This window comes from Lasioglossum baleicum, chromosome 12 (genome assembly GCF_051020765.1).
Source record: "Lasioglossum baleicum chromosome 12, iyLasBale1, whole genome shotgun sequence".
Taxonomy (NCBI): Eukaryota; Metazoa; Arthropoda; class Insecta; order Hymenoptera; family Halictidae; genus Lasioglossum; species Lasioglossum baleicum.
In genome coordinates this window covers 3,762,280-3,784,914 of record NC_134940.1, presented here as the reverse complement: position 1 = coordinate 3,784,914, position 22,635 = coordinate 3,762,280, and the positions used below count along the sequence as shown (strand labels likewise).

Sequence of the window (22,635 nt, the reverse complement as noted above, 5' to 3'; positions counted from 1 at the left end):
TCGTAAAATTGCAACTCTGACACGTCATTGTACTACGTTCTAATCGTGCGGCCAATTTTACGCGCAAGTCGTGTCTATATCTCCTGCATCGATAAACAGATTTCTAGATTAATGAAAATCGTATCCAAATTCGATTTGTACGGAAATATTCTGTAATTCAATAATAAATAGTTTCCAGAATTTTTATAAAAATCGTTCACGTTGTAATCGTATCAATAAAGACAATTTTGTAATGTTTCGTTAAAAATATAAAGTTTCTATTAAAATAATTCATTAATATTCCTAACATTCGTTATCAATGTGTAGAATAGTCGTTCTAATCAGTTTAATTTATAAAGAACACTCATATAGAAGTAGTTTATTTGTGAAAACAAGGCTACAATATCAACATATAAATGCGCGCGTAAAAATACATGTATTGTCACAGATGATAATACAGTGTTGCACATGTGTTCGTGTTATCTTACCATTAAAATGTAAGATGAGGTGATAGCTTAATTTATTGTTATCACCGCGTCGACTTAAATTTCAATTATTTTCCTTGCAATCTCTAATGAATTCTGGTATCTCTTCTTTTTACGAGTTCTTTAAATATAGTATAGCATCATGTAAACAGTTGTGAATCAGATCTTGCTAGGCGTGATTAAGACTCCGATTTATATAATACATTGTAATTAAACTAAACATAAGTATAGTGTTAATTTGTCGAGTACATATACTGTTAATTTAAGTCGCTTTCAAAGAGCTGCGTTAATTTTGTATCTATTTTTAGAGAAGACGGAAAATAGAGTCAACGAAAATTTTGCAGTCGTGTCTACAGAATTATTTTGTACAGCTAATGAAAAAGATCGTAGCGTTCGTGGTTCTTAACAGCAATATGATTTATATACTTAATTACTATGCTTCTTGTTATTTTATACATTTATACAATTTTCTACAAATATGTTCATACCATTTGCTATAAAATTTGAAAACATGCGTGAGAACAAGGAAGACGTAAGAAGAGAACGATCGTCGTTTCTTAAAGTACATCTGTAAACAATGCTTTCAATCTTGAAATATCACATTCGATGTGCCTTATTCGCATAGTTCACTTGAAATATATTAAATCTATGAGAAATCTTGATTATTACACGATACTTAAAAAAGAAAAATAGAATTCGAGCCGAGGTTCTCGAAGAGGCCGTACGAACCCCTTTAAAACAGTTAACAGTAAATTTTTCAGACTAAAAAAAATGAGATAAAAAATGTTATATATCCACTTTTGTGTCGCGAGACAAAAGGCACTTGTATAGAAAATGCACGGCGAGATAAACTGTAAAATGTTACCGTATATGATTCGTGCGGATTATTCATTTCTTCGTTACAACATTCCATTGTATAGAAATCATTATTCTTTGCACATAAATTACACTTACTCGCATGCACACGCCCATTCATACATAGCAGTCTAAGTTATATGGCAGTATTATAATATCGTACTTAACGAAATAATTTCATGAAATATCGTAACTACATTAGTTTCCATTAAATACTTACCAGTAACAATGTTAAAAATTATCCTATATAGTTTACCGCTAAAGCTTGCTTCTCTGCGTGATAAAAGTTCGTTCGCCGTTTAAATATTAATCGGTTTAAAATTTGTATAAAAAGAAACAGAATTTACTGTAATGCGTGGTGATTTTACTTGCTCTATTAAATACAGATCGTTCCCCTCATTTTCCAGCGTACGTTGGATTTTTGAATGTCGACGTGGCTTGCTTGTAAATTGGGTTTTCTCCCTGCGAAGAAATGATTAACGATCAAATCCAGGATCTAGGATTTACAAAAATATTCAAAGGGCTTACCGTATCCCATTTAGCCATCATTCTCTCCCTTTCGAACCTTGCAAACTCTCTTCTGTCGTGTATAGTCGTTAACAACTTCCACAACAGTAATAAAGCAAGTCCAATTAAAACAATTGCTGCTATCACGCCAAGTACTATGCCCAGCATATAAACTTGCGGAGGACATTCCCTTTCCTTTTGTGCTCGTACCACTAAGCAATTTGTTTCGTTATAGTAATAAACGAAATTGTATTTACAGTCATCCTCATCTATTCCAAAGCACGCGTCTTCGTTCTCGTCCGCTATAACTGTATCCACTGGTTCGGGAACGAACTCTTTACAATTTTTAGCGCACTCTTCTTTGTCACTGTAGTTTCCGGTACCGTACATTTGGCACAGAACACAGTTCTTCAATTCTTCGCAGCGACTCGGACAGGTTGGACATTTGTTACAGTGTCTGCCAGAGTATCGCATGTTTCCTTCCTCGTAACAAATGCATTCGCCACAAACACAGTCACCCTGTGTAAGAAAAATAGAATGTTGTGGCAATCGTCTGATTTGTCTTGAGAAAAACAAGATACAACTATTGAGAACCTTACATGGCCTGAACACAATATTCCGTTTGTAGTGCCAGGTGCGATACAAGAATCGTTAGAGGATCTGCAATTACAGGATGGACCGGTCCAGCCAGCGTTACAGACACACTGACCACATTCGCAAGTTCCGTGGTCCGAGCACAAGAAACCCTGATCTCGATCGCATGAAAAGTTATCGCATTCGCAGAAGTGTCCCGATATTATCTGCGAAAAAGCAATAATATTAGATTAACATTAGATAAATTATTTTTATAACATTAGATAAACAGATTATTAGATTAAAATTGCCATATCATTATTTGAAACAGTTTTCAAATGATTACATTCTTCCGTATTCTAGAAATTGTTAAAAATCCAAATGTACGAGAAAACAGGCTCAATTTCATGTAAATAGTGAGAAAAAAGATTACACAGAGTAAAAGTTTTCTAGCTTGAAAAATACGTCTTGATTTCGGAATTGAAATTGCTTCGAGTCCGAAGGGTTAAAGGATTAACTTGAATGTGTATTTACTTCTTCAAGATTTTCTCTTTCCTCGCATTCGCATTGACCGCAAGCACAGGTTCCTCTTCCTGAACAATCCACTAAGGATGTATTATCAGGTCTACAAGACTGGAAGTGTTTATCGAATCCCGTCATCTCGTGATGAGGACTGCATTCGCAACGTTTTCCAAAGAAACCGTCGTAACACTCACAGACACCACATTTTAAGGTTCCTACACCGTTGCATTCTGGCGACTTTGGCTCGTACATGGCGCCTTCGCGTTCACATTCGCAATCGCATAACATTTCCAAATTTACTGTCAGAGTTTCGTTAATGCCAACCTGAAAAGCATTAACGATTTAATTATACAAGAACATAGAATATATACGTCTTTGCATACTCACCGGATAAATGTCGAATTTCTGTCTCCATTCCGATCTATTCTCTGGACAACTGGTGACTTCGATTTCTGCTATAAATTCCACCTGCGTACCGACTTTCAGTCCATCGCATTTCGATGTCTCTACAAGTGGCCCTGTACCCAAACATCTTGAGAAATATTTCACCTTTACGGCACTGCTGGCCGTGTCTTTCATTTCGACAGAGCTTGAAATCGCATCATACTGCTCTCGAATTAATTCTACAACGTTGCTCGAGTCATCCGACAATTTACCAGCGAAAGACCCCTCAACGTGTTTAGTCAGTCTTTTATATACATTTATTTGCTCCTCTGTAACAGCCCATATAATGTTAATGGCGTTCTGCTTCACTTTTAAATTAATTTGAGAGATACTCGGATAGTCTTGTAAAGACGAGTGTGTGTAGAGTCCAGTCATGTCTAAATGACATTCGCCATCGTTCGGCTTTATAATTCCACCTAATTTTCCATCTCCAGCGTAATGAAAACCAGCATCCGTAGAAAATACTAGAAGTCTACGAGCTTTCTCGCGCCAACCAATCTGTCCTCTGCAAACGATAGCTTGCATAATCGCATCGAATCCTCCTTCCGGTGCATCTAAGTTTCCAGACACTGATGCGTTGCGTACTAGACTCTGGATAAATAAAACTAATAAACCTGTGTTTGTCGTAAAGGTATGAAATTTGATTCGTCCATACTTACTGCAAAATGACTAGTATCTCGCGACAGTGTCATAATGTTTTTGTAGCCATATGGTGCTGCGCAACCATCGCACGGTTCTATTAGCCTGGAATACAAAGAACACAATGTATGAACCATAGTTAAAGATTGTACACAAGCGGGATAATTATATTTAGAAACTTACGACTTTGGCATTGTATTAACGTAAGGCATTACAACTTTATCAACAAAACTGCCGAAGCCTAATCTGAAGTTACTCGTAATTTTACTCATACTTTCTACTAAGAGTTGTCCTAAGTCTGATAATTTCTTTTTATCATCTTCCATAGATTTACTCAGATCCATAAGATAGTACAGATCGACGGGATAGTCTTCAGCTTGCGAATAGGCAAAATTCATTCTATACGCTTCGTCTAGAAATATTAGCGTTATTAGAGAATGATAGAAAATGGTTATTAGAAAATGTTCTAACGTACTTATTCGAAGTTTCAAATTAACTTCTTGGGGCCAAATTTGCACAGCTTCTTGCCTCTTGCTGCTGCTACTGCTACCACTGATTTCTTTAGTCGATTGAGAGCTAGAGCTCGAGCTAGAATTCGAGTACGAGTACTCGTAACTACCGGCACTGCCGACAGTATAGCCACCTTTTGTTAAATTACGATGTCTTGTCATACTGAAAACATTATCCGGGTTCCAAGTATATTCTGCCGGACATGTTGCAAATATTTTGGTATTTATATTTGGTAGAAAGCACCGTTTTTCAGAAAATTTCTAGAAAGAAGTAAATCATTTTATAAATTTTATAGTTCATTTGAATATTGCACGGATGATTATGAATGTAATACTAATATGAATGTAAAACTTACTGGTGCAGCACACCAAGCACAATGTGGCGTTTGAATGCATTCATGGCATGTTTGCTTACTAATGCATGGATTCATTCCCGTCAGTCTTTCTGGAGGCGGATAATTTGCCTTTGCCAACGACGCAACAATCGCTAGTGTTACGACCCATCCTAAGCTGCCAAGCATTCTGAACACACGTAAATAAAACAAATGAACATTATAATTTTTACTTGAAGAAAAGTTTGGATATTTCGTTAATAAAAAGCTTTGTAAGAAAATTAGTTTTTTAAAAAATGATAAAAACGAATTGCTGTATGTCTACAAAATACAAGGATATTCTTTTATAATTAAAAATCATAATGATTCAGTATGGACATTTTTGGAAATGAGGAAATACAAGGTATGAGGTAATATTCCTGTAATTGTTGACTCATTGGATTGTTGACACATTCTCAGAAGTTATTTTTATCCTTGTGGTAAAGGGATATTAAATGCACTTTAAAATGATTTTTACAGTAATAAAAAATAGTGTAGTAAAACTAATATTTAAAATTGGGACAAAATGGTAGCTTCATTTATAAATACAGAAAGATTAGAAGTGAGACTATTATTAAATAACTGAGTCAACTCGTGAACTCGTCAGCACCTTTTATTTTCGATGGGAAAATGAAAAATCCTTTAAAAATCTTTAAAATCATTTGGTATATTCTATTAAATTTTTGTATGCAGTAAATACAAAGACTCGAAGGGAAGGGAAAAACTAAGAACATAGAAAGTGAAGTAGAAATGTTAAAAAGTAGTTTAATCAATTATTTTTCGAGCGGAAGAATAAAATGCAATTGAGGTGCGGCTATACAAGATCTCCCACGCTTTAATTTCTAACTTGAGAAATACCATTTTTATTATTGAACGTAAAAAATACGAATCCGTGTAGATCGAAAAAATTTTTTAGGCATCTGAAAGGTGTGCCCAATACCTGTAAGATGTAATTATCCACGGCTTAAGACAGGTCATTCATTCATTCACCATGATGCCGTCATCTTTATATTTACAAAGTGCTATCGCTTTGCAAACGGTGAAGGTAGACGTTAAAACACTAAAGAATCGTAAGAAAATGTAACCGGTTAGACAATATGAAAAGCTTACTTTTCTTTTAAAGGTTCTCTTTCAATCTGCTATTGAGGCATCACAAGTTTTAACCAATGTTTTCTTGGTACTTGAATCACCATAAAAGGTAACCCATCAAACGCACGCACTCCACAAACAACTGCATCCACAAGATAGCGATGGACTCTCGCGAACTCTCTGACTCTGTGACGGATACTGTGATTGGATGTGTGCCACGAAATAATCACATATAGATGCGCAACTCTTTATAAATAGAGGGAACTGGGTCGTTGCGCCAGTGTCACGGGTATTCGAAGTGCGAACTGTTTATCCAAAATGTCCGAATTGCGGCCAATATGAGAACATGTCAATGCTGCTTAATTTATTATTGTAATTTGAATTAATAATCCTGTGATTACTGTAATAGAGAACGTTATACATATCATACTTATTGTGAATCGTCCTTAATATTTTATGTATCCAGCTCTAAATACAATATGACCCAAAAATGTTATACCTCATTGAAAAGGATGATTTGTGTTCAATCATTTGAAGTAACTTTTTCCTTTAGGAAAATGTTCTCCGTAGCTTTGTTAAAGAATTATTAACAAAAAACACGGACCAATCAAAGGGCGACTACAAAGGATGGCCGGAATCCGTCCGGCCACATTTTTGCAAGTTTCTTGTGAATCGTCCTTAAAGTTCTATGTATTCGACCGTATATACACGTATATGTATTACGTATACATATGCAAACATACGAATCCAGTGCAAGATATATGAAGATATATAACAGATAATAAATGTTAAAATGCATAGAAAAATTGTATTTGATAAAATTCACACGTCAGTGTAAATGAAATATATAGTATGTATAATGCTGTGTAACGTCGTTTGTGTAACAACGTATATGTGCTGTTTAGGCAAAATCAATACATACTAGCAGAACCTGCGCAGAAATCGTAAATGGAAATCTGCACATCCCCACTTTCGATACGATCAATTTTACCTCACATCCGGCTTCATGCTAAATCGTTCTTTCTGTCTCTGGAAGCGGTGAAGGTAAGACGTTTGTCCGTTATCTATTTAGGTTTTAGTTTTTCCTTTAATCAATAATTTGGTTATATTCTTGTAATCGGCTTGCAGTTTAATTATTCATTTTTCTTTTGTCTTTTTTCTCTGTTCGAACGTGTAGAATAATTTAAAAAATATTTAATTTTAGAAAATCTGCATCGCTTGTCGACTCGATCGAGTAGAAGAAAAATTACGTTGAAACATCGGTTTGTTCGGGGACTGAAAGATCATTATTAACATCAAATATGTAAGTAACAATCTACATTTGAAAAGTTTTTGCAAAAAGCTCGTGCTGTATTTAGTATCACGATTTGATTTTCTTAACGTTCATCTCTAACGCACAGTCTCTATCCTCGTTTCTTACAAAAATTTATTCTTTCGTCGGCCATTTTAAAAATATCTGCAATGCGTCAGTACTTTTAGACTTCTCCTGCCGCACTGTAGAAATTAGAAAAAAATTAGTGTTATATAACCTTTACATTCTTTCTTGATTTTAATATTTCTCTGTGGTAATTGCATTTGATAATTTTCAAATCGTGTGAACAATAGATTTTCTTTCTCTAACAGTGTCGCTTAAAGAATGTTACATTAATTCGTTTGTAACGCGAGATTGTTTAAATTCGTGGAAATAGTCTATTTAGTTACTTGTTTAAATTATATTGAAAGTGATTGCCTATTAAAGGTTACGACAAGTAATTGGGGCTTTGAGCGCTTTGAGACCTAGGTGTGTATAAAAATAAATATTACATTTTACACATCCCAACAAAACTTAAGATTTAGTCGAAATTTTAATCTTTTCGGCGAGGCGTGGTTAAACTACGGCCATGTTATCCAATGGCCGAGGTATACGATCAATACTTTTGCACTATGAATTTTTCGCAAGCGGTATTACTGGCTTGATGAGAATTATATAATAGCCCGATGATGTCATACAAGGAAAATTTATCAAATAAAACTAGAAACGTGTAATAGCTTGAATGTTATATTGAAAAGCGAGATAAATTAATCAAAACACATCTATCTATCCTCGGCGGCCATATTAAGTATTTCGGCTTATAGCTCCACGATCGTGCCGAAAAGATTAAATTAATGTTTTGTTAAATCTTGCTAGAATTTATAAAGATTTGATAAACAGGTTTGAAATCAAATAAATTTTCAATGCAAAATCACAGACGTTTTTGTTCTTATTACTTCAACAATAAATTATTGAGGTTTCATTTACACGATTTACGAAAAACAGAAAGCCTCGTTAATTAATTGTTTACGTTTTATGTACTGGCTGTCACATTGTACAATTTACATTCACACAAAAACACAAGTTTGTAGTTCTATCGGTTTATCAAGGCATTATAATTTGAACCTCTCATTTTGGCATGCCTCCATAATGTTTATCAATGGAGCATGAATGCTTGTGGGAGGAAAAGCAATGTGAATATGCCTTCGGAATCCACACATCTCTGTCTGGAGCCGTTTCTCAATGTTCACTACAGTTATACACATCCATATTCCTTGAATACTTCACCGATAGAACAATCTTATTAATGTTATGTTCTCTCTTTTCTTTTGTAGGACGTACGGAGCTATGTCGAACGGTTACAGCAATGGGGGGAACTACCGAGGTGGTAATAAAGCTCCTAGAAGAGGATACGGAGGAACGAACAGCACCACCAATGGACGTTTTGGAAATCGCAACAACCAAAACTCAAAGAGCAGTGCTGGTACAAATCTAAGGAAACCGAATTGGAGTTTCGAGAATCTAAAACCATTCAAGAAGGATTTCTACGTTCCTCATCCGAATGTACAAGGACGTCATCCACGAGATGTAGACATATTTAGACAAGAGAATCAAATTACATTGAAGGGAGACAAGATCCCGAATCCAATTCAGCATTTCGAAGAAGGAAATTTCCCTGATTACGTGATGCAAGGTATTAGGAAACAAGGATTCAACGAACCAACAGCTATCCAAGCGCAAGGATGGCCAATCGCTATGTCCGGTCAAAATATGGTTGGAATAGCGCAGACTGGATCTGGAAAAACACTAGGATATATTTTGCCTGCTATAGTACACATTAATAGTCAACAACCATTGAATCGTGGCGACGGACCAATTGCTCTCATCTTAGCACCGACCAGAGAATTGGCTCAACAGATCCAAAGTGTCGCTAACGATTTCGGTTCGTTGTCTTACGTAAGGAACACCTGTATCTTTGGTGGTGCGCCGAAAGGAAGTCAAGCACGAGATTTGGAACGCGGTGTTGAAATTTGCATCGCAACTCCTGGAAGACTGATCGACTTCTTGGAGCGCGGCACAACCAATCTACGCAGATGTACCTATTTAGTGTTGGACGAAGCTGATAGGATGTTGGACATGGGATTCGAGCCACAAATCAGGAAAATTATCGAACAAATCAGACCCGACAGACAAGTTCTCATGTGGTCCGCTACTTGGCCGAAGGAAGTCAGAAACCTCGCAGAAGAATATCTTACGAATTATACACAGTTGAACATTGGATCGTTGACGTTAGCTGCCAATCATAATATTCTTCAAATTGTCGACGTCTGCCAGGAACATGAAAAAGAAACGAAGTACGTAACACTGTTCCGATGTCTATTTTTTATTATTAAACTGCGGATTTTTGTGCATTTATAAAATTGTCTTAAAATTTCAAAGATTCAAGATGGTTTTAATACCATGCTATATTAATTTTATCTTTGTATGAATATAAAATTGATATAATACCTCTCGTGCAATGCTTTAATGTTTAGTAATCGATTAGAGAGCAACATATTTAATAATGTAGACAATATTTTGAATAATGGCACAGCAATTTAGTTTCTATTTCTTGCAGATAATTTTTATTTCGCATAAAGATCCGTCATCAACACTTTAGCCTCGTTTTTCAAAATGTGTTGGCATAGATGATATTTTTCCTGATGATACTAATAGATGATATTGTATGATTCCACGTAATTTACCTCTAAGAAGAACTGACTTTCGGTTCAGCATAAAAACCTTTTCATTTTAATTTAGGGAAATTAAAAAACATAGTTTCTCTTATTTCTAGGTTGGGCTCGCTCCTTCAGGAAATTGGTAATGTCAATGACGATGGTGGAAAGACTATAATTTTTGTAGAGACAAAGAAGAAAGTGGAGAATATCACAAGAAATATTCGTCGCTATGGATGGCCTGCAGTGTGCATGCATGGTGACAAATCACAACAAGAACGAGACCACGTTCTTAGAGGTAATATATATATATAATATTCTTCGAATATATTTTTCGAAGTTCATATTTTTTCGTCTATTAACGGTCGCATTGTTTAATTTTTAGAATTTAGGAACAACAGAGGTTCAATTCTCGTAGCAACGGACGTTGCTGCTCGTGGATTGGGTAAATATTATAATCTTCTTAGTTTAATTAAAGATGTGAGACTTTCAAGAATGCGTTGATGCTTAGATAGATAAACTGCATTTGCGAAAATCTATACTTGTCTAGAAAAAAAGGGATAGGGGGTAAAAAGTGGCGATGTAGCACAGACTGGTTATATGAAGGTGATGCCTCACAATATTTAGCATAAATGTTAAAACTGAAATCATTTGAAAAATAGTTTTCAAACTTGCCGAAAACGAAGTGTTTACAACATCTTTTGTTGAATGAGTATAGAAAATTACTCTGTAGAATTTGGTGATGAACGAATAGGGTATATCGAAGTGATACAAAAAAATTAACATTGCACCGAAAAATGTTTCTAATACAAATTCTCAAACTTTACATAAGCTTACAGTTTTAAATAGACGGCATTAGTTAGCTGGTATATGTTTATATGTTTTTATTTATTTGTATCACTTAAGCTCACGTACATACATATATACATATACAACATTGCTTTAAGTTCTTATTTATTTGTTAAGTTCTTATTTGTGGAAATATTCATTCGCGTTTATAGTGTTCTATAAGAGGTACATAGGTCCATGATACGAGGGGTTAAAACTTTTCAAGTAGGTCTATCAATATTTTATTTATTTCACGATTGAAAAGGGAAATTAGTTTTGATTTTTCTATAAAATTTCAATAACTAGCATATCTCGCAGGGAATATTTCTTTTCATTAGTTTTTACTATTTTTACCAGCGTTACAAAGAATCTACTAATGCAATCTATTTGTATATAAATTGAAAACGTAAAAAAAAGAAAGAAACGGAACGATGTTTAAAATCATGCGCTTGTGTTAAAGAATTGAGAGCAAATATTGGAATACAGGAAACTAGGAGTAAGTGTGGGCATCTTATAATTTATGTTAATCAGTCTGGTTGTCCTTTGTTTCAGAGGCACATGGTGCACAAATTGTGTTGAGTGTGCGATGAAAACGATCGTTCGATAAGAAAACATGGCTCACTCACTGTACATGCGCAATTGTGTTTTGCACATAATACTGTACTTAATGTGCCTCTGTGTTCAGCCTGTGTACCACGCAAGTAGTAAAAGTGGTGCGCGGGTGGTGCCGTTATCGCGCTGGTTGGGTGTGAGACTTATCACGGGCTTAACCGTGGTTTGCATTTTGGTACAACCGTCACACTTCATAGCCAATGCTCAGCCGGTGTCAGAGACAACAATCTATTGATTTTGCTACTATCGCTACTCGCTGGTGATGCTTAGGACACAACATTGCGATGTGTACTTGCATTCAAGAATAGCGCCTCTGGGGCTCTCTGGTATGCAGTCACATGGAATGCAATGTTCAGCGGTAACAGGGTTTGTATTTATTACTATGCAGCTAACTTACATTCATATGCATTTAACTTGGTTCCTCTGAAGTTCATGCAAAAACTTCTCGAAATATATTCTTCGTAAAACCTGTTCGCATTGAAGAATTGAGACCAGGATCTCATTTAACAACACTGGAAACGATTTATTAGTTTATATGACGTAGGTATGCTCCTCTATATCATATAAATGAAAAAACCAAACGTTTAGGAATAGTAAATTCCGAACGACTATTAGAACGTTGATAAAAGCTTACAAGAAAGCTTCTTTTAGAAGAAATATCGTAGTAATTTTCTGTTGGCACTAGTATTAATTAGAAACAATTGATAAATAATATATTCCATCATCTGTTAGTTTCCTAGAACTGCGGATTATCTGTTTCGTGCAAATGTATATATGAATGGTTAGTGTATGATTATAGGCTTAGCTGCATACATGTGATACGAAAAGAAAGATAAAACTGTAAAAGAAATTAAATTATTCCTTTTTCTTTGGAATCTAATAATGTATTTACTATCTTAACGCGATTAACGTAATGATAGAAAAGAACATAACAATATGAAAATTTTCTGAACGAATTCATATATTATTAACATAACAAGCATACAACTAATACCTTATATTTAAAAAGAATTTTTGCATATTCTAGTAGTGCTCTTTCTAATCACGTCAATTCTTTAGATGTCGATGATGTAAAGTACGTGATCAACTTCGATTATCCATCCTCATCTGAAGACTACATCCACAGAATTGGTAGAACCGGCCGTTCGAATTGTACGGGGACAAGTTATGCCTTCTTTACACCACAAAATAGTCGGCAGGCTAAAGACCTAATTAATGTACTTAAGGAAGCAAATCAAGTAGTAAATCCCAAGTTGTCCGAACTTGCAGATAGGAGCGGAAATTACGGTGGCCGAAGTAAGAATCAAGCAGAACAATTCAATATCTTATGCTAAGGGGATATAACCGTTTCGAGGATTCTTATTTCTCGATTCTGCGGCCTAGATTTATCTTTTATCTAGCGCCTTTGATTCCTGAAACCCCCATATCTGCATTATCGAGAAATGCAATCCTGTAAACGAGAGTCCACCCCCTTAAGTTGACGCGACGAAATAATAAATGATTTTTCCCGTATAATTTTCAGATCGCTGGGGATACAGTAGCCGAGGAAGAGAAAACATGTTCTCCGGATCACACAAACGATTTGACATGGGCAGAAGTTCAAACTACTCTAGTTGATTTATTTATACGTTTGATCACATTTCTAAATAAGTGAACTTCTTGGAGACCTAAAAAACTTCTTTACACTAATTTAATCTGTGATTAAGGAAAGTTCTCCATGTAGGTTACACATTACCATGTCTTTAGTTATGTGCTCTCGGCTGACTTTGTATGTTATTTTTATTTATGATCGTTAGTAATAGAGTAACTTCAAGAAGTACGCAAAACATCCTGACATATTTAAGTTATAAAATAATAGTTTGTTAATACTTCGACTTTTTTTTCACGAACACACGAAGACGCGCAAGAAAATTTAAGAACAAGTAAAACGGTAGTTAAATGCCGTTCGGAAATGTTAAGTAAAATGTATACTTAATATAGAAGAAAGCTGTTCATGACAATCTTGTAAAATCAAATTTAAATCTTTGAAATTAGCCACGTATGCAAGATTTTTTGTTTATACTAGAAATTTGTTTTGAATGATGATTTTCTGGTTATAACTTTGAAAAATTTGTAAGAATCTTTTTAAATATCTTTCATTTGGCGCGTCTGGAAAGTAAAGGATTCTGTAAGAGGTGAAGTAATAGTAACTATCAGTATTCATTCCAATTCTTTTATGTACGACCAATTTGTTCTTGGTCGTATTGCAAAGTTATTTTGTTAGTATAAATGTCTGTCAAGTAAAATTGCAGACCGCACTGAGTGTAATGACTGTGAAGCTACACTTTTCTTACATGTATCTCTTACTAAAATATTTCTATTTATATTAAAATAGTCTCAATTTATCTAAGAGATTTTTTTTATAATTTATTCCTCTAGTAAGGTTACCCATGTACAAAAAATGTAGTTTGACTTGAACTTTCCATCGATCTGACAGATAATTCAAAACCGCCACGATCCTAAAACTTGGCGTTATATGTATACTAAATGGTTTTGTTAATTCTGTACTTTCTAAACGTTTAAAGCACTCCAGAAATTGTCGCACGTCGCTGTATCAAATTTTTAGTTATCAATAATAAATTTTAAACCGACTATTTGTAATATTAATGTATCACCTATCCCATTAAGTTAAATGTAATTCATAGAATCATTTATTATTGAAATTCGAACACTCCTATTATTGATCAAACAAGTGTATAGAAAAATGGAAGAACCAGTGCGCAAATCTGTACTCGATTCCATTCGAGAAGTTAAAAAACGCAATATATGCAGACTTATTTATTGTGCAAAATTTACAAATTGCGAAGACATTGCACCATTATTCGACACTGCCATAAAGGATAGAAGTTCGCAATATATTACAGGATTACTTTTCGTTTATTCCGATTACGTGATTCACTTAATTGAAGGCTTGGATGACGATCTATTCCAATTGTGTAACGAAGTGTTTATCAAAAATCCAGATATCGCAACAAACGTGAAATGTTTGTATATTCAAAATGATTGTAAAAATAGATTTTTTAAAAAATGGCACTTCAAAAGAATAATCATTTATTGTAATACTAAGACCGAGAGCTTAGGAATGTTCGACGATACTTTCGAAAATATTTCCAATATACACAAAACGGTAATTCTAAATTTACATAAATTGTATATTGAATTGTGGAATGTGTATCGATTCAAAAATCACGTAAGTGAATCGCAAATTAACTAAATAGACAGCGGATTTTATGCATTTATTACAAAAATGAGTAGACGTCGTTTAAAACAGTAAAGATATTATTTAGAAGAATTATTTTCAACCTATTGAACATAGAAAGAAAATAAATTTGTATTTTCCTACAGTTTGTCGCAGTTCAGGTAGAAAATTTTCATTTTGCATAAAAGATCCGCTGTCAATATATTACGAATGATTTGAATGCTACACAAATTTGTTCACAGCAAAAATTTATCGAGGAACTGGATTTAGTATCGAGAGAAGGTCACCCATGCATTCCGTCTAAAGCAGATATTGAAATTATTCTTAGAAGTCGTTGGGGATACGATCTGAAAACATTGGTGAAGGATTACTGTGATTTAAAATATCCCACTAATTTCGACGATTATTCTCAAATTACCAAAATGATACAAGAGATTCATTACAATTAGAGAGGAAATTCCTTTGTACTACAGTGCAGAATAAAAATATTGTTTACAGAATTGTCAACGTAAATAGGTTATGTATGATTAGAGATGTTCCGAAACGTAAAACGTAAATAAATAAACAATAACGAGTGAGGATACAAAGTACAATGTGGAGTTATGATGCTAGCGAAGATTCGAAATATAATGTATTCTTTGTATTCTGAATTGATGTCTTTCAAATTGTCCTCTGCGCTAAGTTTCATAACAAATAATGGTTTACAACTCTCCGGCTGTTTCGTCGTTCTTTTCACTGTGTAAATGAAACCATTTTCATAAATTGAGTTGACATTTTTGGATTGTTCGTAGCTGAATGAAGTAAAAGAAAAATTATGAGTGTTTCATTGAAAGCAAACGATCATAATACAGATCATGCTATAGCGGGAGCTAGTAGTGGCTTTTTAACAAGATTCAGTTGTCAGCCTTTAGACGTTGTAAAAATTAGGTTTCAGGTAAAGTTTCTGCAAACATCGAACAGTTATGATTAGACAGCAGATCTTTATGCAAAACAAAAATGTTCTGGAATCAGAAAACTGGAGCAAAATAGAAATTTATTTTCTTTCTTCACACTTTGCTGATCGGTGATTTGGAGTCAAAACGAGTGAATGCTTCCTGTGAATGCAAGACCTAAACCTTGTATTTTAACAATTTTAGCTTGAACTAAGATACTAAGATAACTAAGAATACCTAAAATGCTTTGTGGGAACAACGTTCGAACATGAAAACACAAGTACACTGGTAACCAGTCAGCAATGTATTAATATGTTTAATAAGCTGAAAATAGTACAAAAGTATTTTAAATTCTTTTGGAAAACCCTGTTTTTACCATTATAAATTGCACCTATTCATTTTCGTCATAAATGCATAAAATCCACTGTCTACTTATGATATTGCATATATATAACATTGTTAAAAGAGATACTTAATATTGTAGTTACAAGTTGAGCCCATTAAGAACCATCATGTTAGCAAATATCATTCCATAGCACAAACATTTTCTTTGATAATAAAAGAGGAAGGAGTTCTCGCATTATGGAAGGGACACGTTCCTGCTCAAATTCTTTCGGTCGTATACGGGACGGGTCAGGTAAAAGATAAGAATTACAGAAATATTCTTCTATCAGTATACGCGACGATGATCCATATTTTTCAGTTTTACTCCTTTAATATATTTCTGAAAGCTTTCAAAAACCTACCGCAACTGGAAGAATGGAAATTTACAACAAAATTTGTAGCAGGAGCAGGCGCGGGTTGCGTAGCTACGATTGTATCGTTTCCTTTCGATACTATGAGAACTAGATTAGTAGCGCAATCGAATAAAGATCCGATATATAAGGGAGTACTACATTGTTGCGGGTGAGTTTTTGACGAGAAGAACAGATAATTATGCTGTCTGAAAAATATTTATTTTCAGTTGCATCGTTCGACACGAATCTCCACGGGCGTTTTTTAATGGATTATTGCCGACTTTACTGCAAATTGTACCGCACTCTGGTTTGCAATTTGCATTTTATGGGCTTTTCAGTGATCTGTATAAAAAGTATAGCAGCGAGGCTAATATAAGTTTCTATAATTCTATGATATCCGGCAGTGCAGCGGGCCTGCTATCTAAAACTATGGTATATCCGCTAGATCTGAGCAGAAAAAGATTACAAATACAAGGATTTCAGCACGGTAGAAAAGGTTTCGGAAGTTTTTTCTCCTGCACAGGATTGCTGGATTGTTTAAGACTGACGGTAAAAGTAGAAGGTGTAAGAGGATTATTTAAAGGCTTAGTGCCGAGTCAGATAAAAGCTGCGGCAACTACGGCATTGCATTTTACTACGTATGAACAGAGTTTGGCATTGATAAAAGCAGTAAGAGAATTGTATAATTCAGAAACGAAATGATTACACACAGTGGTGATCGATAATATTGTGAAATTCAACGAATTCCACAAATGTTGTATAAATGTTCAAAGGTATAGAAATTGATTGATAAGTATGTACATATAAATACAAAACATTAGCGAATGTACTGGGTTCATACAAACTGTTGTAATACATTAATCGTGTTTTGTAGTATTTATACTTATATTTGTAGAGGTGCAGGCATTTGGTCCGGTGTTCCGTTCAAAACTGCTAGAATATTTCTGGCAGTAATTCTTGACATTTCCTCCCGTGTTTCCATAGCAGCACTGCCAATATGAGGTAGTATCACTGTAACGGAGGTTCATTCAAATTTGTGTGATTAATCATGAATTTTAACCCGTTGCACCCAAAGCAATCTTAATTCCAAAATCAAAACGTTTCTTTGGGTCCAAGACATTTTCACTGTTAGCAATTTATAAAGAATCACCATTCGAGTGCAAAGGGTTAAAAATATGCAGGCATTGTTATTACCGCAATTGTCTAATTTTAATAATTCACTGTCTAATGGAATGGGTTCCGGAGTCATGACATCTAACCCAGCTGCTCTAATCCTTCCTTCTTTCAAAGCTTCTATCAAAGCAAATTGATCGACAACTTCTCCCCTACTAACGTTAACGAATATGGCAGATCTTTTCATTTGATCGAATGCGCTCCGATTAAACATTTGTCTTGTTTCTTGTGTTAACGCTGTTGTAACTATTACGAAATCACTTCTTCGAAGTAGTTCACGGAGTTCTACTTTTTCCCCTCCGAATTCAGATGCTTCTGGTTTGGTAGTTCTACTTGTATACAAGATTTCAGCGGTATTAAAGGCTTTGAGAATGTTAGCCACTCGAACACCTATGCGACCTAATCCTACTATTCCAATCGTGGATCCAGACAATCCAGGACCGCACATCCAAGTGGGTGACCACGCTTTCCATTTTCCCCTGTAAACGATATTTGAATTGTTTAACTGACCTAATAGATTAACATTCGTATAATGTACCATGGTGGTACACCTTGTATATTTTAACACGTACTTGTAAATAGCTCTGTTCGATTCCACTAATCGCCTAGACGTAGCTAATAACAACGCCACAGTTAATTCAGCCGTCGCATCCGTTAAGATTCCGGGTGTATAACCGACTTTGATGTTCCTACTTTTCAAAGCATTTAAATCCAAGTGATCCACTCCGACAGACATAGTGCCAACTACTTTCAATTGTGGTCCAGCAGCATTTAGGACTTCGTCATCTATTTTGTCTGTCAGTAGGCAATAAACTCCGTCAACATTTTGTATTTTTGACAGCAATGTGGATCTTGGTATTGGTTCTGGTTTCTCCCATGAGATAACGTCACATCTGCCGGAAGTTATTTGATATTATTACATGTAAATAAACAAATAATGTATTTGTTTGTCATTGTACCATATGCAAATGTTCAGTACCATATGTGTCAGATTTGAAAGCATGCTGTTTCAGAGGATAAAAAATAGACGTTTAGGTATATTTACTTACTTGTACATTCATTATTTTTTTAAATGTTCGATAGCTACTTACTGTTCTCGCAATAAATTTAATCCAGCAGCTGGAATATCTGGGCGAGTAACTAAAACTTTCGGTCGACTCATTTTCGTCGACCCGGCTGTGGAAAATTTTAGGTTGTTTCGCAATGACGACAGTCTGGAAGTAATCGAGAATAGTGGTTTTCGATTCGCTTTAGTCACTCGGATGAGACTTGGTAACATGTTGTTTTTATTATGTCACTATAAAATTATTTCGTGTATAATTCACTTGACACGCTTCCGTATTGGGGCTAACGACATAACCTTAGTTATTTTGATATTTTTATTGATAATAATTCATACATTATTATACAATGATCTTTCTTAAATGAAAATTTTGTTACATTAATTTACGTTCGAGTAATACTTACAAATAAATACATTTACATTTTTGGAAAAATCGAATAAGCATAAAGATGTAGCAATGTCAAGATTTCAAACTACTTTTTCATAGCGACGGTGATCGTATTTTTCATCAGCATGGCTACAGTCATTGGTCCAACACCTCCTGGCACAGGTGTAATAAATCCAGCTACCTGTTTTACATTTTCAAAATCCACGTCTCCTACTAATTTGTACTTGTTCCCTACTTTTATTCTCGTTATTCCCACATCGATCACACAGGCTCCTGGTTTTATCATGTCCTTGGTGATTAAGCCAGGAATACCAGTCGATGATACCAGTAAGTCTGCTAATTTCGAAAATTTTGTCAATTCAGTCTTGGGAGTATAGCGATGACATATTGTTGTAGTCATATCTAAGGCTCCTATCTCACCTACAAAAAAATTATATAAATATATATCATGCCCTGGACAATGCTACGGTACTAGAGGTATGCAAGAATCCGAATATGCTTTTCGGGATCTTGCAATCCTCTATGTCAGGCCTGGGCGCGGTTGGCTCGCAGAACACATGTTGCTGCTTCTCCTCTTCGCTTGGTCGACAAGTAAGTCCCTACCATGGCCACTCCGACTCTTCCATTAGCCTTAGCCTTAGCACGAGCACCCCCACGATGCTCCACTGGCAGGTTAATCACCACTACTATGTAAACATGTACACGCACATAAGACTCTTTCCCAAAGCTTGTGCTAAGGCTAAGGGCTAAAGGAAGTGTCGGAGTGGCCGTAGTGGGGACTGACTTGCCGACCTAGCAAAGAGGAGAAGCAGCAACATCTGTTCCGCGAGCCAACCGTGCCCAGACCTGCTCTATGTAATAAAACAAGGTACCTTTGCCATTCGAGTGCAGAAGCAAGGCAATTGGTAAACCAACATGTTTCGATCTTCCGACAACTACTGCATTTTTCCCAAGAGTGTCTATTTTACTCCTAACTATTAATTCTCTTACACCTAAAGCAGTCGCAGGTATGATGCCACAACCATTTAACGACAATGTACCTATATTTTCCATATGAAAGCCATCCACATCTTTGTGCGGCGCTATTGCTTGACATATCGCGTGTTCGTTTATATGTTTAGATAATGGCAATTGAACAAGAATTCCATCTACATTTTCATTTTCGTTTAGTTGATGAATTTTTTGAACGAGTTCTTCTTGCGGTATATTCTCGTCTAAAAAGATGGTAGAGCTGTCGATCCCTGAAACATTGAAACGAAGCTTGTAATTTACTTCTCCGTTATTACTAGACTGCGGATCTTTATACAAAATAAAACATGTTTGCATCGATTGCAAGACATAGAAGTGAAATAAAAATTTCTTTCTTCTTTTAATTATCTGATTAAGCTGAAACCAATACACTGATGTCTTTAAATCTTTTTAATATGTCCGCTGCTTTAAATTGTGCTTACCTATTTTGTCATAAACGCATAAAATCCGCAGTCTAGTTATTACGATATCATCTTGTATTCATTTTTTCTTACCAACGAAACCTGCAACTTTCATTTTTCTTTGAACATAGACCTTGCTCGCTGGATTATTACCAACTAGTATAGCTACTAAGCTAGGTTTTCTATTGCCGTCTTGTACCCAAGAGTCAACGGTCACTTTCATTTCTTTCTGTATGTCATTAGCAAACTTTTTGCCATCTATTATTATAGCTTCTTGCCTGAAAGATATCCAGATTTTGTGTGGGAAGCTGGTTTATATTGATTATTATACTTTTGATAATATCAATAGACAACATGCAAGTTACTTACGAAATAGCTGAAGCGTGTATTCTTCTTCTTACAGGCCATTGGAAAACAGCTGTTAACACGTTTTTCCAAGAGAACATTATAATTAAAAGAGAAATAGAGCTAAAAAATCTTTCGAAAGCTGAAGATTTCGCGCAAATTCGTACTCGGACTGATACAATTTTATAGTGTCACCATTTTTCACGATATCGTAACGTTTATAAATACTGTGGTGAAACGACTGCACTTCTTGCGAATGTGTATCAGTTGTCCGAGTGCAATTACGTCCAAACATCTACACCGTACTCCGGTGAAAGGTGGCATTGTTTTTTACTTTTCAAACGAGTTTCGCGGGTTCTTTCTCATTTCCTGAACGTAGAACGTAGAATGCATGCAGATTGCAGATCACTCGCGTAATGTGATTTTTGTTTACAAGACTACTGTGATGACTTTCTATAGTAACCGCAAGAGGGCAAATAATGGTTAAACTTCATATTATATACCTTATGTAAACAGAAATTTTCGCCTTTTTCTTATGCGGTCCTGTATACGATATAGATTTTGCCGAGAAAATTCAAGTTTCAATATTAGAAAATCAGTGATTCATAAGTTTTGACAGGTAAGGGCGACGCCATGTTGGTATGTACTCGGACATCATCCAATGAGCGACAAATTATGCAATAAGTTTGCACCATTTTTTTTACCTATGTCGGATCTATAAGTGTATATAGTCTAAGGTCTGAGTATGCTGCGTAGCCCTCTGCTGGTTTCTTGTGGAAAGCATTACTATTATCTCACCGACTGTTTACCTGTTTACTCTTGCTTTTCAGTTGTTTTCAGTCGAAGTCAGTCGAAGTCGTCGAAGTTGAAACATATTCGAATGCGGTAAAATGTTTAGAGTATTTTCTGCAGCTATTTTAACAAAGTGTAGGTAACAATTTCCTTCATGTATCGTATTGCAAGTATACGTAAAAGTACGGAGAAGATCATCAAAATTTATATAAAATATACATTTTCTTCACTGTTGCTTGTGATTGCATTGCTAGGTTTACAATGAACATTCCACCTATACAACAACCAGGAGCTATTGGGGTAGGGCAAATGACTCAGTCCGTAAATCCCCAGATTCCTCAAAATCCACAGCAAGCACAGCCGCAACAGGTTCAGCAACAACAGCAACAACAACAACAGCAGCAACAGACACAAGAGAAACTCGACAATATCTCCAAAGTGAAATCTTTGATAGGACCACTGAGAGAATCGCTAGCCATAGCTCTTGAAACTGCGGCTCATACGTTACATCAAAATAGTTTAGTAGATGTTGGATCTCTCAAAGGAATCGACCAACCGGATCATCGTTTCAATAAGAATATGGAAAAATTTTATTCTATCTGTGATCAAATAGAATTACATTTAAAAACTTCTATAGAGTGTTTGTCGCAGAATTCTAGTTCTCTGCGTTATTTACCGGTGTCCGTGATACCGACGCGTACCGATACTATTGGAGCACAAGAAGGACCGGGTTTAACGTATCCTCAATTTTTAATGACTGTAAGGGCACAAGTTGCGTATGCTCGTGAGGTACACGATACTCTAATATCTGCGGCGCATACGATAGCATCTGGTGAATAACTGACTCTTTTGTATGTACATAATAGACTTTAAAAGACGACGTGTAATAGAAATAATGTGTGTGTGTATATGAGATGTATGTGTATGTTGTAAAATAGACAGTATAAAAATGTTTTCTATTTATCGTAAGATTACATTAAAATGAATAAACACATTTTTGTATACAACTTTACATGAATGCTTTTTTTATTGTTCCTTTCACGAATAAAGCTTGAGATGCAAGTTGAAATAATTTATTATGTATATAGGTGTATGTATTTTCTGTACATAAAATTTAAC

General features: G+C 35.2%; 7 protein-coding genes across 15 annotated transcripts; 4 read left to right on the top strand and 3 right to left on the bottom strand.

Moving 5' to 3' along the window:
- Window positions 1–343: 343 nt before the first annotated feature.
- Window positions 344–6,179, bottom strand: Mys (position-specific antigen beta subunit myospheroid). Of its 2 annotated transcripts, none has more exons than XM_076435263.1 (10): window positions 5,995–6,179; window positions 4,870–5,035; window positions 4,480–4,774; window positions 4,188–4,416; window positions 4,025–4,109; window positions 3,309–3,956; window positions 2,934–3,245; window positions 2,426–2,626; window positions 1,848–2,345; window positions 344–1,781 (listed from the first exon to the last, which is right to left on the bottom strand). In XM_076435263.1, the coding sequence occupies exons 2-10, from the start codon at window positions 5,032–5,034 to the stop codon at window positions 1,716–1,718; spliced, it is 2,499 nt and encodes an 832-aa protein (XP_076291378.1). In that variant the 5' UTR covers window position 5,035; window positions 5,995–6,179; the 3' UTR covers window positions 344–1,715. The 2 variants fall into 2 exon arrangements, with proteins under 2 accessions (XP_076291378.1, XP_076291377.1); XM_076435262.1 differs by lacking the exon at window positions 5,995–6,179 and adding an exon at window positions 5,825–5,971.
- Window positions 6,180–6,927: 748 nt separating this feature from the next.
- Window positions 6,928–14,049, top strand: LOC143214345 (ATP-dependent RNA helicase p62). 4 transcript variants are annotated; one of them, XR_013010136.1, is made up of 8 exons: window positions 7,000–7,017; window positions 7,178–7,276; window positions 7,712–7,753; window positions 8,599–9,618; window positions 10,098–10,276; window positions 10,364–10,423; window positions 11,359–11,784; window positions 12,478–12,569. XR_013010136.1 is itself a non-coding variant. In XM_076435269.1 (8 exons), coding segments are annotated over exons 2-8 (1,635 nt in total). In that variant the 5' UTR covers window positions 7,000–7,017; window positions 7,178–7,274; the 3' UTR covers window positions 13,036–14,049. The 4 variants fall into 4 exon arrangements, 3 of the variants coding, with proteins under 3 accessions (XP_076291386.1, XP_076291385.1, XP_076291384.1); XM_076435269.1 differs by lacking the exon at window positions 11,359–11,784 and adding an exon at window positions 12,941–14,049 and having other exon boundaries at window positions 12,478–12,714; XM_076435270.1 differs by lacking the exons at window positions 7,712–7,753; window positions 11,359–11,784 and adding an exon at window positions 12,941–14,049 and having other exon boundaries at window positions 6,966–7,017; window positions 12,478–12,714.
- LOC143214347 (glyoxylate reductase/hydroxypyruvate reductase-like) lies at window positions 11,176–18,777 on the bottom strand. Its single transcript, XM_076435275.1, has 4 exons — window positions 18,590–18,777; window positions 18,071–18,391; window positions 17,520–17,977; window positions 11,176–17,336 (listed from the first exon to the last, which is right to left on the bottom strand). Exons 1-4 carry the CDS (start codon window positions 18,775–18,777, stop codon window positions 17,209–17,211), a joined length of 1,095 nt encoding a protein of 364 aa, XP_076291390.1. The 3' UTR covers window positions 11,176–17,208.
- LOC143214352 (uncharacterized) lies at window positions 14,149–15,105 on the top strand. The gene is made up of 2 exons (XM_076435284.1): window positions 14,149–14,647; window positions 14,899–15,105. Exons 1-2 carry the CDS (start codon window positions 14,162–14,164, stop codon window positions 15,103–15,105), a joined length of 693 nt encoding a protein of 230 aa, XP_076291399.1. The 5' UTR covers window positions 14,149–14,161.
- LOC143214348 (mitochondrial thiamine pyrophosphate carrier) lies at window positions 15,448–20,191 on the top strand. 2 transcript variants are annotated; one of them, XM_076435277.1, is made up of 5 exons: window positions 15,448–15,590; window positions 16,073–16,225; window positions 16,292–16,494; window positions 16,553–18,533; window positions 18,615–20,191. In XM_076435277.1, the coding sequence occupies exons 1-4, from the start codon at window positions 15,471–15,473 to the stop codon at window positions 17,025–17,027; spliced, it is 951 nt and encodes a 316-aa protein (XP_076291392.1). In that variant the 5' UTR covers window positions 15,448–15,470; the 3' UTR covers window positions 17,028–18,533; window positions 18,615–20,191. The 2 variants fall into 2 exon arrangements, with proteins under 2 accessions (XP_076291392.1, XP_076291391.1); XM_076435276.1 differs by having other exon boundaries at window positions 16,073–16,494.
- LOC143214349 (bifunctional methylenetetrahydrofolate dehydrogenase/cyclohydrolase, mitochondrial-like) lies at window positions 18,672–20,884 on the bottom strand. Of its 4 annotated transcripts, XR_013010137.1 has the most exons (5): window positions 20,749–20,884; window positions 20,473–20,657; window positions 19,822–20,190; window positions 18,966–19,369; window positions 18,672–18,795 (listed from the first exon to the last, which is right to left on the bottom strand). XR_013010137.1 is itself a non-coding variant. In XM_076435279.1 (4 exons), the coding sequence occupies exons 1-4, from the start codon at window positions 20,823–20,825 to the stop codon at window positions 19,035–19,037; spliced, it is 882 nt and encodes a 293-aa protein (XP_076291394.1). In that variant the 5' UTR covers window positions 20,826–20,884; the 3' UTR covers window positions 18,883–19,034. The 4 variants fall into 4 exon arrangements, 3 of the variants coding, with proteins under 3 accessions (XP_076291394.1, XP_076291395.1, XP_076291393.1); XM_076435279.1 differs by lacking the exon at window positions 18,672–18,795 and having other exon boundaries at window positions 18,883–19,285; XM_076435280.1 differs by lacking the exon at window positions 18,672–18,795 and having other exon boundaries at window positions 18,883–19,282.
- Window positions 20,885–21,511: 627 nt separating this feature from the next.
- On the top strand, window positions 21,512–22,523 carry LOC143214353 (mediator of RNA polymerase II transcription subunit 29-like). The gene is made up of 2 exons (XM_076435285.1): window positions 21,512–21,651; window positions 21,771–22,523. The coding sequence occupies exon 2, from the start codon at window positions 21,778–21,780 to the stop codon at window positions 22,354–22,356; it is 579 nt and encodes a 192-aa protein (XP_076291400.1). The 5' UTR covers window positions 21,512–21,651; window positions 21,771–21,777; the 3' UTR covers window positions 22,357–22,523.
- Window positions 22,524–22,635: the final 112 nt, after the last annotated feature.